This window comes from Culex quinquefasciatus, chromosome 2 (genome assembly GCF_015732765.1).
Source record: "Culex quinquefasciatus strain JHB chromosome 2, VPISU_Cqui_1.0_pri_paternal, whole genome shotgun sequence".
NCBI lineage: Eukaryota > Metazoa > Arthropoda > Insecta > Diptera > Culicidae > Culex > Culex quinquefasciatus.
Genome location: NC_051862.1, coordinates 56930228 through 56947867, shown reverse-complemented (window position 1 = coordinate 56947867; position 17640 = coordinate 56930228). Strand labels below are relative to the sequence as shown.

General features: G+C 37.4%; 2 protein-coding genes across 2 annotated transcripts in view; one reads left to right on the top strand and one right to left on the bottom strand.

Annotated features, from left to right (window-relative positions):
• The window catches only part of LOC6054486, a 43786-nt gene extending 35650 nt beyond the window's left edge, over window positions 1-8136 (top strand). The window contains exon 3 of the mRNA XM_038252608.1: window positions 6777-8136. Within this exon, the coding sequence (XP_038108536.1) occupies window positions 6777-7415 (639 nt within the window). The 3' untranslated portion in view covers window positions 7416-8136. The remainder of the gene's footprint in view (window positions 1-6776) is intronic.
• LOC6042639 (CLIP domain-containing serine protease 14D) lies at window positions 1839-3482 on the bottom strand. Its single transcript, XM_001870666.2, has 5 exons — window positions 3279-3482; window positions 3050-3216; window positions 2733-2986; window positions 2374-2666; window positions 1839-2310 (listed from the first exon to the last, which is right to left on the bottom strand). Exons 1-5 carry the CDS (start codon window positions 3346-3348, stop codon window positions 2012-2014), a joined length of 1083 nt encoding a protein of 360 aa, XP_001870701.2. The 5' UTR covers window positions 3349-3482; the 3' UTR covers window positions 1839-2011.
• Window positions 8137-17640: the final 9504 nt, after the last annotated feature.

Sequence of the window (17640 nt, the reverse complement as noted above, 5' to 3'; positions counted from 1 at the left end):
TGTAAAACTTGAAGTTTTGACGCTTCAATTTCTCCACAACCAGGTCGAAGTTCTTTTCGTCAAATGTGTAAACTTGCACTGACGACTTACCGATTTTCAGACAATATCCGAGGCCTTCCAGAAACTCGTCAACATCGTCCGCCATCGTCTCCAAAACAAAAATTGGAGGTGGTCTACGTTCCTTTGGAGAATTGTTCTTTTTTGGCGTCGGCACTTTCTTCCGTGCACGCCCGTCATCGTCGTCGTCGTTGGTAGTGCTGCTACCGTCGGTGTTGTTGTTTTCTTCGTCGTCACTCAGCATCTGGAACTCGTTCCTGATGGGGATGTTGGCGGACGTTGATGTGCCACTAGTCGTGGCACCGGAAGTACCGGAACGGGTTCGCACTGGTGATCTCGGAACGTATCCGGGATGTAGATACTTTTTGTCGATTCCATCTGCGCTCACGCTCCCTGCGCGATGGCGGCCGACACGGCGTTTGTTTGTTTACCTTTTGCACACGGCCGGTAGACGAACTTCGCGGGTTTTTCGAGGCCGCACTCGAACTGCCACGGCCACGGCCGGCCTTTGGCATGCTGGAGAAGCAAACTCGCGGGTAATCACTATCAACTATGGCGAAAAATTTCGAAAAAACGGTAGAGCACAGAGCACTTGACTGCTGCTTGCTCTCGTGCGTACACGGAGGTGGGGACAAAAACTTTTTTAAATATTTGCATCGGCCTAAGTGGTCATAACTAAAGACAGGGTTGCCAGATTCTCAATATTTTGGGCTCGTTGGAAAGGTCTTTCGATTAGCTAACCAACAATGTATAACATGATCGTATTTGAGTCGATTTCCGATCACTTATCTAACATCCGGATAAATACAAAAACCCATTTTTATACATAACATTTGAACTTCTTATCGAAACTTTATATCAAACCAAATCGAATGCAACTGGTTAGAGCAGGATTATAGCCTTACCTCAGTGAGGAAGGCAAACGACTCTAATAATCTGATGTGTGTAAAAACGATTTTTTTTAATTTTATAAAAAAAGAACTAAAAAATGGGAAACGTGTAAACATCTGTACAGTCACTCTATTTTTTTTTATTGGTGATAAACGACCTAAAGCATTTTTGATATGTATTTATCTTAAAATTCTGTGTTTGTTCAGCCAGAGGCTGACTTCGAATTCCCTACGTTGTGTTGTTGTTGTTGTAGTCCAGGCGCGTAGAATCTCTTAACACTGGAACGCCCAACGCATGTCCAACTTACACTGACGCCCAAGCCTCCCAAAAAAGTTGGAACGGTAACTTCAACACGACTGTTCTCGGGCATAACTCAACCAATCGGGACGATTCTTGTTCCCAGTGTTTTGTAAGAATGTCTATATTATCCTAACATTTGGCAGAACTTGATTTGAACAAATCTGTAATTTTTGCGACCGAAACATCGTTCCAACTTTTTTTAAACAAATGCCTCTGCGGAATTTTCGGCGAATTTTTTTCTTACACGCAAAAAAAAAGTTGGAATGATGTTTTTGATCGCAAAAATTACAGATTTGATCAAATTAAGTTCTGCAAAGGTCTAGAATCATCTAGCTAGACATCCTAACAAATCACTGGAAAGAAGAATCATCTTGATTTGTTGAGTTATGCCCGAGAACCATTGAGTTGAAGTTACCGTTCCAACTTTTTTGGAGCCTTGGGCGTTGGAATGTTAATTGAATAAAACAATCGTACGAGGTGACTGCTGAGCCAACCGTCTCGGACGGTGGTCAGCGCGTGAAGAGGCAGAATACAAGTTAATTGTTCTCGAAAAGGTACAGAAGTAAATAGACATGGGACGGACACAAATACCGTCTTGCACGAACAGTGTTCTTTTATGTTTTATTTATGTCTCATCCTTACATAAAGGTGAGTCTCAGTTGTAGAGAACAAAGCTTCTTTATTCTGTAAACCTAATGACTTTACATCCTTGTTTATTATTCAATTTAATTAATTTCAAACACTTCCTGTCTAATTTCACCCCCTACTCCAGCTTGCGCCGAATCCAGTCCACGTACTGGACCACATTCGTGTACACCCCGGCAATGCCGTCGGTGCCACACTTTTCCGGCCCGAAGCTTATTATCCCGTACAGGTAGAACGTGTTGCCCACTTGGCGCATCAACGGCCCGCCAGAATCCCCCCCGCAGGTATCCTTGCCGGGTTGCCCTCCGGCACAGAGCTGGGAGTTGCGCAGCCGGAACTTTTTCCGGTACAGCTGGGCACACTTGCGCTGGTCCACGACGGTGAGCGAGACTTTGCGCAGGACATCGCTAAAGTCGTCTGAAAAGATGCGTTCTCGGTTAGGGGTGATGCTCGATTTTGACATTTTGAGAGTGTACTGACCATTTTCCGTAACTCCCCATCCGGCGGCGATGGTTTCGAGTCCGACGTTGTTGCTGGCACGAACCCCAGCCTCAGTCGGCAAGCAGATTGGCCGGATGTAGTCCGAGAAGCCGACGGAGCGATCCAGTCGAATCAGGGCAATGTCGTTGAACCTACCCTCCTGTGAAGGTATGTAGTCTTCATGGAATATGACCTTTTCAAAGCCAACATCGACCGGAATATCCGCACAACTTTTTCTGTCACAATCCGGACCATCGTTGGTGATGTTGTGATCGCCGAGGGTTATACCTGAACTAAAGTTAAACATTCCCCTATCAACTCAATGCTCTTAATCCCAGGAATCCCCAAAACAAACTCACAACGTCCAGTTTTGCCGCGGTTCCAGGCAGTGGGCCGCCGTCAAGACGTACCGATTGTTGATCAACGTTCCGCCGCAGTTGAAGAACTCACCCCCTCCATCGCCTTTGCGGAACCACAGCAGCGCTATCCAGGGAAATTCACCCAGGTCGGACTCGTCGCCGCCGTGGATGCGCCTAATCATCCGGATGTTACCCCCGCACTCGCCTGGCTCCGGCAGTACGCCCGAATTCGATCGCGGAGAAACGCAGCAGAGCTGAGATTAAAAGCTCTTGTTATTGTTATGAAATCAACTCGGCACAATTCTCAAAACTCTCACCAGTGGTTTGCCGTTGTGCTTGCCGCGGCATTGGCTGTCGTAGAAAAAGGCACTTTCCCCGACCGGAACGTTCTCCTTTTTGTAGATGGTCAGCAGGGGTTGACACTCCCGCAGGAATAAGCACTGGCCGGACTCGCCGTCCGGGTTGATGCAGGGACTGTTTAGGGCTAGGAACGCGGACACAAATTACATCATTGATTCGCGTTGAAATTAAGCTTCTTTTACATACCATGAGTATAAGCTTGTGAAAATAATGTGAAAAACAGCAAAAACACTAATGTTTGAATCTGTTTGAGCATTGCTTAAAACTTGTTTTGCAAAAAAAAAATCTACAACAGCAACATTCAAGCAACAAGTTCAACTTGAAGTCTACGATGTCAATGAATGGAAGTCACTCTGAATACGGATTCGTAGTGTTGTTTACTCGAGCTGATGAGCTTACCTACTCACTCTATCCGAATGAATTTGATTTCGTCGTACTATCTGTGGTTGTGTCCTCGGAAAATGATTACGCGCAACAACAGTAACAGTGAGTAACATCACTCTGAATGAATGAATGGTTTGCCCTGGTCTACGGAAAAAATGTTAACAACAATAATAATACATTATATTTATGAAATAAGAATCATTGTTAATTATTTTTGGAGGGTAGCTTTGAACAATTTTTTCTAGCCTGATTTGAAATTTCTATATTTTTTTATGAAACTTTGTCCATTGATTCACAGCAAAAAAAAAGTAATCCAGCTGCTTGTAAAAGGCCTGGGTGTTATTTGTTTGCATCATTTTATGAAATTTTATGTAATATTACACCCTGAATTACGTAGCCCATCGGTATGGGAAACCTACTTGACCGAAATGTCAAGCTCATATATGCGTTTATCCTTACAGCTTTTTATTGGTCTGATGGCCGATTGGGCTAAGGCGCCAGTCCTTACTGATGGTACTGGGATTGAATCCCGTTGGTTGAATTTTTTTTGTGTTTATAAGAATTGTCGTGCAGTGTGCAATATTTGACTTTTTATCAGCATCAAGGATTATCAATCGCTGGGTCCGGTGGTTTAGCGGTTAGCGTGGTACCCTCTTACCCCAGCAGGCCTGGGTTCAATCCCAGACGGACCCGGTGGCATTTTTCTAGACGAGATTGGCCCGATCACGCCTTCTATCGGATGGTGAAGTAAAACGTCGGTCCATTTGCGTGAAAGAGGTTTTGGGTGACTCTCCACACATAACCTTCGGACGCCTAGAAATGAGCAGAAACTTGCAACAGAGACCACAAAAGACTCGGGGGTCGTTAAAGTGGATTGCCATGCTTGGATTATCAATCAGTGTAAAGAAAATAACCAGGATTATTGGAAATTTGTTACGTATTACTTGAATTTCTATGAATTACTTGAAATCACCAGAAATAACTTGGAATTACAGAAAATACTTTCTGAATCGATATTTAATTGTTTTTGTTTCCTAAAACCATGGTGTCGATTTCTGGAAAAGTCAGGGAAAACCTGGAATGGTAAGGGAATTTTATTTGACCTGGAAAAGCCAGGGAAAGTCAGGGAATTTTAAGCTGGGTCAGGGAATTTCGATGATCTTAAAAATATTACTACAAAATTTAATTTCTTTTTGAAAATTCGCCCTTGATGATGTATTTGAATGTCTTCCAGGCCAAACTTTGCAACATTGATAATATTTAATTATTTATTCGCGTTGCTTGTTTGCAATATATTTTGGTTTAAAATCAAATAATTTGGATTTGCGTTCAACTGAAAATGACAAATTACAAATTAGCGCACACAGGGTAGGACAATATAAGGCAGTTGCCCCACCATCCTCAGAGATTTGTTCTAAAATTGTTCGTTTGCTCTGCATATAGGGACCATAGAGAAAATTATACATTTTGTCAGAAAAATTTAATGATAAAAAATTCAAAAGTTCATTTGAAAATAAAAAAAAATCTAAAATTGTTAAGCTCAAAGATTCTATTTTAAATTTTCTGTAATTCTGATATTTTGGAATTGTTGATTTCTAATTTTTTAAAATTCTTATTTTAAAATTCTAAAAAAAATAAGGTTAGAAAATTTCACTTTAGTATTCGTTATCTAAATTTTTATTTTTCTCCAAATTAAACTGAACTATGATTTAAAAAATGAACCTAAGTAATCTAATTTTGTGTAATCTAAATTGTAAGCAAAATAGTGATAGTGAAATGGAATTAAAAATTCAAGAATCAAATTCAAGAATTAAATTCAAGAATTGAAGAAATAAAACAAAAATTTATGGAATAAACAGGGTTGTTACGGATGGCGCGAATTTGGTGCTTGTATCCCAAATATGAGTTTGATTGGACGTAACAGAAGCTGGCCTCAACCTTTGAATTTTAGATTGGATTCAACCAGTAGAAATATCTTTTAAAATCTAAACATTCTTGAAGAAAAATAAAAAAAATCAAAACATTAAAAAAATCAGAAATTAGGAAATAAAATTAGGAAAAATAGTATTAAAAAACCCAAAAAACAATTCAATATTCAAAAAAAATAAAAGATCCGTAATTTTAAAATTAAAAGAGAAAAATGACCAAAACAATTTTTACCATGTATCATTTTTGCCTTCCTCACTTTACTGAGGAAAGGCTATAAAATCACTCGAAAAACAAACTTTTTAGTTAAACCTCCTAGACCTACCTTCATTTGTACATATCGACTCAGAATCACCAGCTGAGCAAGTGTCTGTGTGTTTGGCTGTATGTAGACATGTGTACCAAATCAATGTCACTGGAATATCTTGTCACAGACTCAACCGATTTTAGCCGAAATGGTTTCAATCGATCCGTCTTAACGTCCTCTAAGTTGCTATTTAAATTCATGCAGTTTTATCATGTATTTAAAAAGTTATGTTAAAAAAACTGTTTCATATTAAATTAAAATTATGGTTTTTTCATGAAACCTTCACATGTTACATATTTTTAGAAAGCATATGAGAAGACTTTTCTTGTGGATTAAGAATTTCCAAGATCTGACTTACCTATCTAAAATTACAAGCAGTTTAAAAAATGGTCTGAATTTACATAACCTCAAATGGTCCCGTCTGATCGCCACGAAAAAAGCCGTGTAGAGGGAAGCAATTTTCCTGAAAGGCGGTGTCTGTATAATCTTGACAAAAAGTCTGTAGGAAGTCTGTTTTTTTTACTCGTCACTTATTTTTATTAGGACCTCTTAGGTGCTGCGATCACGTTAGGGGAGATCCATAAACCATGTGGACACTTTAGGGGATTGTAATCACTCTATAAATGAGAGGAAGGCACCAACCACCTAAAGGTGGATTAAGTTACGTTTTTTTCAGTGTAGTTTAGTCCTTATCACCAACAACTTTGCCGAAGACACCGAATCGATCAAACAAAATTCCTTCAAAAGATACAGATTTTAGAATTTTCATATACATTTTTTGTATGGACATCCGCCATATTTGTATGGAAAATTATATGGACAAACTAATGATGCCACATGGCTTCTTTGGGCATACCGAAGGCAACAAAAAAATTTAAGCCGGATTAAAAAATACAAAAAAATAGAATGACCGTAATCTTAGAGAATTACACACAATTAGAGAGTACTTCCTGCTCTAAATGAATCAATGATCTCTTAGATATTCTGAAGTTGTGCAGGAACTCGATTCTGCACTACAACTAATGCAATAATATTTATGAATATTAATTTTTAATCATTCCTTCCAGATCGCATCCCATCTGAAGAAATCGGAAAGACTGAAGTCGTGCCCGCGCTGTGGCAAACCCAGCCGCGTGCACAGTGCCAGCATCGCCAACAAGTCCATCGCCCGGAGCAGCACCGCCAAGTTGAACCGCCTGAACGCCTCCAAGCTGGAGAAATCCTACACGCTACCTGATGCCACCAGCCACGTGATCAGCCCACCACCTTCACCACCGTCAACGGTGACTTCGCCCGGGGACGGTTCCGCGGAACGCATCCGCCGGAACCTGTTCTCCACCAGCAGCGGTGGCATGCTGTTTCCATCGAGGGCCTGCTCCGTAGACGGTGGCACTCCGGTTGTCAACACTAAAGTTGCGGCCGCAACTCGTCGCAGTTCCAGCGATGCCACTCCGCTGGATCTGAAGCGGGGTCCGCGCCGTCGGCAGTCGTCCTCCGGTTCGGGAGCCGAAGAATCTCAATGTGATTACGCGGTGTGCAGTGGCAAAGGCTGTGGCTTTACCTTCTGCGTCAAGTGTCTGTGCGAGCACCATCCGGACGCGGTGTGCAAGGATCTAGCGCCGAACTCGCCCAGCAAGGAGGACGCTCCGGTGCAGTACGTGGCCTGCAGCAAGGCAAGTCGCCGCTCGCTGCGAAGACTGTGCTAGTTTGTGTTCCGCGTTGTCCCCAACTGTGTGTGTGTGTGTGTCTGTCTGAATGTTTCTCTACCGTTTTAAGCCGCGACAGTTATTTATTGCTATTGCCACCTTTCTTTTTTTAGCTCGTAAGTAAACATGTTCCAGTTCGACCAGTTGTATTTTGTATGCCCTTTTTTTTAGTATGTTTTTTTTAAACCTAGTGATTGTATTGATTTTACGAAAGCACGACATTTTTTTCCTCTGTAAAACAAGCTACCCAAGTGCGAGTGTGAAAGTAATAAGCACCTTAATATATAAATCATTATTATTATAATTATTCCCGCTTTCCTTTTTTGAAAGAAAACAAAAAAAAAAAAACAATTTGGAGATTCTCTATAATCGAATTTCTTTCCACCAACTGCACAAGTGTCTTAGCCCCAGTATCGAATAGGTAATGATAGCTACCACAAAAAAAACAAGACTTATTGAGAGAACAAATTTAAACAACTAAAGTTTTTTATACGTATAAGATAAACATGTGTTTTTAAACGAAATATACTCGAATCTTAGCAAAGTGATAGCAAGTGCGCGGGCGAGTGAAGCAGGGATTTACCAAATAGAAAGAAGAAAAAAACCAAGTTAAAAGAAGCGCGTAAACCAACAAATCGAAATCGATTCATTCCTTAAACTTTTCTATAAAACATTTACCTCACAGCGCGGATAGCTGGCGTCGTAATTGGCGCGAACAAAAGAAAAAACAGTGTATTACATCACCTTTGAGTGAGATTTATATTATGAAAATCAGTTTTTAATATGTTTCCTAATAAAAGTTCGTTGAAAATGATTATTGTTTCTTTTTTGTACGATGATGACATCTTCTTCTCTGTCCTTTTTTCCCCTCAATCTTGTGTGTGTCAAAATCGGGTGCTAATTATATCATGGGTTTCATACAAATTTAAGCATTTTTGTATGACCCATTTTCTCACCCAACAGCAACAATATTTTTTCAACGAAAAAAAATCGACGATGCTTAGATATTTCGAAAAATAATGATTGCAAAACAACTGAGAAGGTGTAAAATGCATTTTTAAACACTTTTTTCATTCATATGTGATCAAAGGAAGATACCATGGTTTTTTTTATTTTATTTTTTAATGTCGATGGGGACTTTGCACAGAGTCGAGGGACATAAACTTCAAAAACTATTTGTAACGGCTTTAAAAATCAAATTTTCACATTTTTTTCACATTTTTTGGGATCAAATTTTCACATTTTTTTACTAAAATTTTAAAAGAAACATTCATTTGCTTTAGCAATCAAGATTTGCTCATTCGACGGATTATTTGGATATCACTTTCTTTTTAATGAATATTTTTGTCCTATAAATTAATTTGAAATATTATTTTTGTTTGAATTCAATTCCAATCCATTTCTAAACATCATAAAAAAAATCTGACAATTTCACTCAGGTCAGATGGGGCCTAGTGTAATAGCTCTTTCCTTGTCCATCTACAAAAAGTGACAGGTCATTTTCCGACGTGCAAGGCTAGTAGTGCAAAAGATGTTCCGCCGAATAATCCAAATGATGATTTTTGTTTTCCTTTAAACCGATCTTTCGTGCGTGAGAGAGGAGAGCCATGTTTCCTTCGGTTTTTTTTTCTCTTGATGAACGTTCAAAGATTTTCTTTTGATGATAATTCTTCCATCGCTGCCGAAAATAAAGTTCGTTGTAAAAAATCAAGAAGTGTGTCAAGAAATCGAGGAACAAAATTGTATTTTCTTATCGAAATCGAGGAACAAAATTGTATTTTCTCACAAAATTCAACATTATAAAGAAATTCGAAAAATAGCAACATTTTGGAAGTTGATTTTTTTAATTATTTGATATACGGGTCATTCCATCTGAAGCGGAACAGCATTTGAAAATTACCCTCTCCGATCCTGCTCAAATTTGGCAGGGCTGTTGATACTATCAAAACATGCAAGAATCCCGAATTTCATCCAAATCGGACCACTCCCTCCATTTTTGTACCTCCCCAAAAAATCGACTTTTTGGCGATTTTTGAGCGAAACCCCTTTCTTCAAACGACGATAACTCATGAACCACAAATCTTAGAGGGTCGGTTTTAGACTCAATTTTGAAGGAAATTGGACGTAGAATCCATTTCCGTGATCAAAATTTTGATTAATTTATTTTGTCTACCTGTATTGCGCAATTGAAAACTTTAAACGGCCGTATCTCAAAACACCCCAACTTATTTTTTTTATTTGACCTCACCATCGTGTTCCCCGGCCAATTTTACATAAGAATCACTTATCGACAGAAATGAATATGTTTCGTTCCAGAGATATCGAAATTTAAAGTTTTGTGTTTTCGAGATTACCTACATCAGCTTCATTCGCCGCATCTGCTAGAAGCACACAGGCAGGCAGATCAAGAACTGCTACCTGATCATTTATTGAAATAATATTTCATCATAAATAATCTTTATCAAATTGGGCACTGTAGGAAACTGGAGTTGATTCACGAATGTTTATCTGCTCAAAAAAAAAATGAATGAAGTGAATTTCTGTGCTAACCCACAGGACAGAGCAATAACGACACACAGTAAAGGGCAGAATTGGATTCCGACGGAGCGAGCAGGAAAATCCAATTAATCTTGTTAGTAACACTGAACAATAAGTGCACGATACATTACTGAGTAAAAAAACGTTATACTCTAGTGAAGGACGATCACAAGTAGTAGGAAAAGGATTTCTGGAAAGTATAAAACTGAAAAATGTAAGAAAATCACAAAGTTTGATCTGCTGCAAAGCGGCTAATTCCCCAAATTTAGTTGCGATGATTTCGACACCGTCCGAACAACAGTATTTTTTTTTCTTACATCATTCTTGGATTCTTTTAATCAAATGGAGCTGGCTCACAATATAAAAATTGATTTAATATATCTTTTGAACCATATATCGGATTTGCAAAATTATAGTAAAGTGTCAATAATTAATTAAATAATAATAACAATAAAGCAGGTTTTGGGGTTTTTGCTGAATGGCACTATTTTGCAACCGCCCATGATGAAGGCCCTAGTCATGGCCTCGGAGGTACTCTAAAACGGTTAGCAACACGTAAAATAACCCAATAAATATTCCTTTCACAAAAATAGATTGATCAAGGTAGGGGAACAGCATCTAATTCCAGCGTTCCTCTAATGTTGCCATATCAGCGCTTTGGCATTCAATTACAGCTGATTAAAAGCGTTTTCAACTGAAATCGAGTGATAAATAGCTCAATAAGAAGTGAACAAGCAAGTTTCTATCAAAAGTTTTGCATTTTTTTTTGGTTAAATAGTGAAAATGAGCCAATTGGACAAAACTAGGAGCGAGGACTTAACCTGCCAAACATACGAGAATTTCCCCTATTAACCATTTGAATAAATATTTGCGTAAAATTATTGAAATATAAATTAAATGAATCATCTCCCAAAACACCAGGTAGCAGTTTTTGATCAGCCCGCCTGTGTGATTCTAGCAGATGTGGCGAATGAAGCTGATGTAGGTAATCTCGAAAACACAAAACTTTAAAATTCGATATTTCTGGAACGAAACATATTCATTTCTGTCGATAAGTGATTCTTATGTAAAATTGGCCGGGGAACACGATGGTGAGGTCAAATAAAAAAATAAGTTGGGGTGTTTTGAGATACGGCCGTTTAAAGTTTTCAATTGCGCAATACAGGTAGACAAAATAAATTAATCAAAATTTTGATCACGGAAATGGATTCTACGTCCAATTTCCTTCAAAATTGAGTCTAAAACCGACCCTCTAAGATTTGTGGTTCCTGAGTTATCGTCGTTTGAAGAAAGGGGTTTCGCTCAAAAATCGCCAAAAAGTCGATTTTTTGGGGAGGTACAAAAATGGAGGGGGTGGTCCGATTTGGATGAAATTCGGGATTCTTGCATGTTTTGATAGTATCAACAGCCCTGCCAAATTTGAGCAGGATCGGAGAGGGTAATTTTCAAATTTGCACTTTTTCGTGCACAGTTGAGATGGAATGACCCATACCCCCTAAGGGAATTTGCTAAAATTGGCTAGAACTATGGGATAATTTTGACCAATTTCGGCCGGATCATTATTTTGGCCATGAAATGGGGTCCTTAAGCTTAAATTATCCTGAAAAGTTGAAATTTTGAAAGTTGATTTTTTAATTATTTGATATACCTCAAGGAGTTTGTTTAAAATGGTTAGAACTATGGGATAATTTTGACCAATTTCGTCAGGGTCATTATTTTGGACATTCAATGGGGTCCTTAAGCTAAAATTATTCTAAAAAGTTGAAATTTTGAAAGTTGTTTTTTTTTATTATAGAGAATTTGCAGCAAAGCTAAAAGACACGTGTCGCCACCTATGAACAAATAGCGTAAACCTATGATTTTTTTTGAAAAAATGTGTTTTTTCCTTCATAATCAACATTTTTATACAACTTATGCCGGATTCGGATGAGAAAAATTATTTCCAACAATTTGGTGTATAACTTTCCAATATTTGTTTGATTTTTCTATGAGAAAACTGGAAATTTAGAAAAAATAGTAATTTGGACTATTTGGCTAGAAAGTCTGTCAAAAATCAATAAAAAATGTTGAACATACGTTAACACATCTGTTATAAACTATACAACTGTTTATTTCCTTGATATATAGGCAATCAAACGTCAAAATTAACCCCCACTAAAGGGCGCTAAAACTTGGGGTGATGTTTTCATAATAACCTACAGCGAGTAAATTGGTTTGAAATTTGAAATTGTTTTATTTCATCATAAAATCGACAATAAAAGCAAATTATACCATTTTCAGGTAAGAAATAAATAGCTTAATTGATATAAACGAAAATATTTTTGTGATGGTCGATTTAACCTGTTCATTATCTGATTCAAAATAAGGGAATGTTTTAATCAACCAAAACATAACTAATCAACTGAGAATGTAGATTATTCAAGTGGACAAATATTTTTTAAAGTCACTTCTACCATAAAAGCAAAGATCTGCTTGAAAAATGATAATTGGATTGATTTTCAAAACTATCAATCTAACCTCATTCTCGCGTTTTCAATCCGGATCTCAGAATTTTCAATGAAAAAGGCAACTTAGCGAAAAAATCAAAAAGTCAGTCGATAGAACTTTTTATTTCTTACCTCCTGTTAACTTTATTTTATTCCAAAAGATCAATTTTCTTTTAAAAAATCTTAGAATAGTTTTCACTCCCCTTTGCACTTATCGCGCAAAACCGTAAACGTCACCTTGCACCAAAGTTCTCCTACTCGAATGTAGGTGGCGAATAGAGTTTTTAGCTTTGGTTTTGGGGGCCTATACAGGGAAACTCATTTTTTCGTGCTCCAAAACATATTTTTTAAAAAAAAAGGTCACACATTTTTGGGCGCCCAAAAGTTGATGTTCATTATTTTAAAGCAAAAAAATTTTCTCGTCTTTTGCAACCAGTTTCATTAAGATTGATGCAGGGAATCATGAGAAATAAGCGATTTTGTTCTTCAATCCAGCAGAAAGGAATACGATTTTTGGCAAGTAACCTCACTTTGGCGCCACCTACATTTGAAACACAGTCGCGCTGCAAAACCTCAATTTGATACGCGAGAATGAGGTTAGATTGGGTGGGTCTCGTGGCGCAGGGGTAGCGGCTTCGGCTGCCGATCCCGATGATGCTATGAGACGCGGGTTCGATTCCCGCCTTATCCACTGAGCTTCTATCGGATGGTGAAGTAAAACGTCGGTCCCGGTTTCTCCTGTCTCGTCAGAGGCGCTGGAGCAGAAATCCCACGTTAGAGGAAGGCCATGCCCCGGGGGGCGTAGTGCCAATAGTTTCGTTTCGAGGTTAGATTGCTTATTTTGAAAATCATTCCAATTATCATTTTTGAAGCAGAGATTTGCTTTTATGGTAGATGTGACTTTAAAAAATATTTGTCCACTTGAATAATCTACATTCTCAATTGATTAGTTAGGTTTTGGTTGATTTAAACATTCCCTTATTTTGAATCAGATAATGAACAGGTTAAAACGGCCATCACAAAAATATTTTCGTTTATATCAATTAAGCGATTTATTTCTTACCTGAAAATGGTATAATTTGCTATTAATGTCGATTTTATGATGAAATAAAACAATTTCAAATTTCAAACCAATTTACTCGCTGTAGGTTATAATGAAAACATCACCCCAAGTTTCAACGCCCTCTAGTGAGGGGTAGTTTTGACGTTTGATTGCCTATAGTCCAAATTACTATCTTTTTATAAATTTACAGTTTGCTCATAGAAAAATCAAACAAATTTTGGAAAGTTGTACACCAAATTGTTGGAAATAATTTTTCTCATCCGAATCCGGCATAAGTTGTATAAAAATGTTGATTATGGAGGAAAAAACAATTTTTTTCAAAAAATCATAGGTTTAAGCTATTTGTTCATAGGTGGCGACATGTGTCTTTTAGCTTTGCTGCAAATCTTCTATACCCTCTAAGGGACTTTGCTAAAATTGGCTAGAACTATGGGATAATTCTGACCAATTTCGTCGGGGTCATTATTTTGGCCATGAAATGGGGTCCTTAAGCCAAAATTATTCTAAAAAGTTGAAATTTTTAAAGTTGATTTTTTAAATTATTTGATATACCCCCTAAGGGATTTTACTAAAATTGGCTAGAACTATGAAATAATTTTGACCAATTTTATTTCACCATGAAATGGGGTTTCAAGCTAAAATTAATCCGATAAAATTAACTTTTGAGAGTTAATTTTTTTTTAATTTTGTTATATTCCATAACGGAATTCATTTATTTATTGAGGATTTTTGAAGTGTGAATAACAAAAACTGTTATTATTTCCACAGAGCCAGGAAGTCGGAGCTGACGTTGAAGTTCGAGCTGGAGTGAGACCTCGGAGACTGCATCGGATTCAGCTAATTTTCAGCAACTTTCACTTGGAGTCGGAATCTGTGAAGTCGGGTATTTTTTGGAGAGCTGAAGTCGTCGTTGACGTCATATTCTGCATCCAGAGTCGGAGTTGTCTTGAAAGTATGGATTTAACCCTCTACAACCTAACCCCGCCTCTAGACGGGCTTCAATCTAAAAAATCGCCAAAAATCCATTTTCCAACCGATTTTTGATCTTTAAAAAGCATTGGAAAGAAGAACTCTTAAAATTTTAGAAAATTTCAGGGTTGGGAGTTTAACTTGTTTTATGTGACTTAGCCAGAGTTTTTAAAAATGTCATTTTTTTTGGGGGCAACTTTGGCTGTGTTTTTTACTAACATTTCCTATACTTTCAGTAAAAAGAAGTATGCAGTAATTTTTGTAGTGTCCCAGACTATGCCTCTACGCATTTTTTCGCAATTTAAATGATGATGGTGCCATTCTATAGCAGAAAATGTGAAAAACATGCAAAAAATTGAAAAAATGACTGTAAAAACGTGAAAAAATTAGATAGGCAAAATGTAATTATATTAGATGGTAGAATAGGCCAAATACTACCAAAATCAAACATGAACTAAACAAGATAAATGCAAATTAAAATACTAAAAATTAAACAAGAAAAACATAAAACAAGAGAAGTAAAGTTTTTCGTAGAACAAAAGTTGCTCAAAATGACCTCCTGAACACGGGAAAAATAAATATTTTCGAAAAAAAAATTTGGGCAGTAGAGGGTTAAAGTCGCATGGACCAGTATAGAGGAGTTATGGCAACTGCAGGTTTATTTGCAAATTACAAATAAACCAAAACAATAACTTTTTTTGTTATGGAGACATACCAGTTCAATAACATTTTTTGTTATTATGCTGCTCCACCTCTCCGCACAAAATAACAAATCTTGTTATTCCTTCATGATTCCTTCTGTGTTATTGGTTTGTTATTGCAATAACAACATAATAACAGTTTAAGTAATTCTTCAAACAAATCTTTGTTATTGATTTTTGTTATTTTAACAACTAATCCGATCATCCCAATAACATATTTCGATCTTTTCACAATATCAAAAACTGACCTTCCCAGGTTATTTCCGTCTGCTCGGGATAGTTTTTTTTTTGTTTTATATAAAAGACTTAGATCCAAATTGAGTTTTAATAAATTTCATGATTACAAGATAACAGCTTATTGAAATTTTGATTTTTTATATTGCATCTTCGCTTAAAAATCTGGATAAATTTTGAGGCATTGTGAACTGCACAAAATGGCGTTCTTCAATCAAATTGGCCCAAATTCCACGTTAGCATGACAGCGACGAAATGGAAGTTGCACATATTTCAAAGCAATCTGCCTGTGTGGATCAATCAGACCGCGCACTGGACTCACAATCCAGAGGTCGCCGGTTCGAATCCCGAGGCAGACGCAAAAATTCTAAGTGTTAGTATAGGTATTCGGTGCCCTCTCCCCGTGCCATACCTTAGGACCCGGGAGGCGGAGTCTTGTCGCAAAAAGAACGATACACGCCTGTGGATCCGTTGACGAAACCGCAAGGTTTAAGAGGACCACATTATAAGGTGTTACGTCGATTTCATTATATTCCAAAGCAATTGACAAATTCCTTCCCTGCTGACGGTGCCGAAAATTCACTCATATCAGGGATGTGATATCCACTTCCACTACATAACACAAAACACCGCTCTCACGTGTGTTTTAAATTCCAATTTATTTTCCTATTTGACGTTCTTTCATTTCTTCTGGTAATATGCTCGAATTATCTTCCTTTTTTTCTCTTTCTCTTGTTTGTTAATGACTGGTTTGGTTTTGGTAGGTATTTTTTCCCGTTTCCTCTAGCACTGCACTTAGCTATTCATTCTTTCCTTTCCTTCTCGTGTGGGAGATTTCTTCACTCTTCTTTATGTTTTGGTTTTCTTTTTTTGTTTTCTGTGGGTGTAATCAATTGTTTCTATTAATGTTCTATAACTTTCTTTTTTGTTTGTTGTTAAGAGTAATTTTTGTTTGTTTGTTTGGTTGTTGGTTTAAACATTGTTCAATCTGCTTGCTTAGGTTATATTTGTTTGTTTTGTTTTACTCAAAGACTTCCTAACATTCATTTAGTTCTGATAAGTTGTTGTTGAGTGAGTGTGTTGAGTGTTGTCACGGTCGGGGGTGTCGTTTCTGTCTTCTTTTATTTGTTTTCTTTGTAACTCTCTTCGCTACACTGGCTTATTGTTTGGTAGTTATTATCGAGTAATTGTAATGTTTTGTTTGTTGGTGGTAGAATTTATGTTTTGTTTTTACTCTCTCTCTTCCCACGCTCGCGTGAAAAGTTTTCTATTGTGTGTATGACATTTGTTTGTGTGTTGATTGAAATACAAGTTTTACACGGTTTTAAGGTTCTACTCTGAAAGAAATTGTTACCCATCTCCCTCTCTTCGCACAGCTTCGAGCTTTTTTTTTCTATTTTTCTGTTTGTTTAGGGTAGTAAGTCTAGAAAGATGACCTCTACCTTTTTTGTTTCAGAATCTTTGCTAAGTTTTCGCTAGTAAACCTCTCTCAATCAATAAAAAAGTTACTCACATCAACATATCATTAGACGACTCTTTTTTTCCTTGTAAAAAAATAAAATCTACAATAAATCCTCAAATGATGCTATCAACAACAACAGAGTTTCGTCTGTTTTTTTTTATAAAGAGATAATCGCGCGCGTGTGTTACACGCTCAATAAATATAGGCAATTGTGTAGCGTAATCGTGTGTGTGTGTGTCTGAATGTGTATTCAGTGTGAAGGTGTGTGTGAAGTTGAGAGGGCGAGATTTCTCTCTCCCTCTCTCGCTAGTCAGGTATGGTGATTTTCACAAAAGTACAGCGTTTTTTCCACGTATAAAAACTACCGACCAAATGATTTCTTGTATTTTGTTGTTTTTTAAGGTTTAATTTCAGGAGATTGGGATTAGAAAAATTGTGTGTGTGTGTGTGTTTCTGTGATTCTGTCTCGTTTGGGTTCGTTCTGATGATTGATTCTGTTGCTTTTGTAAGTTCAAATTCTGTGAAGTTGAGTGTGAATACGATTTAAAAAGTCGATGCAATTGTTTCACTGAACTCTTTTTGTATACACTCGCTTCCTCTAAATCTCTTCTCCAAGTGGGGTTTTTGGCAACGGTTGGTTTGTATTGAGTAGGTTTTAAAGGTTTTTGTTTTGTTTGTTTACTTTGCTTGAAAATGTCTCTAATGAATAACTATTCTGGCTCTATTTTGCTTTATTTCGGTATATACTGGTGAATTGTGTGAATTTGAGACA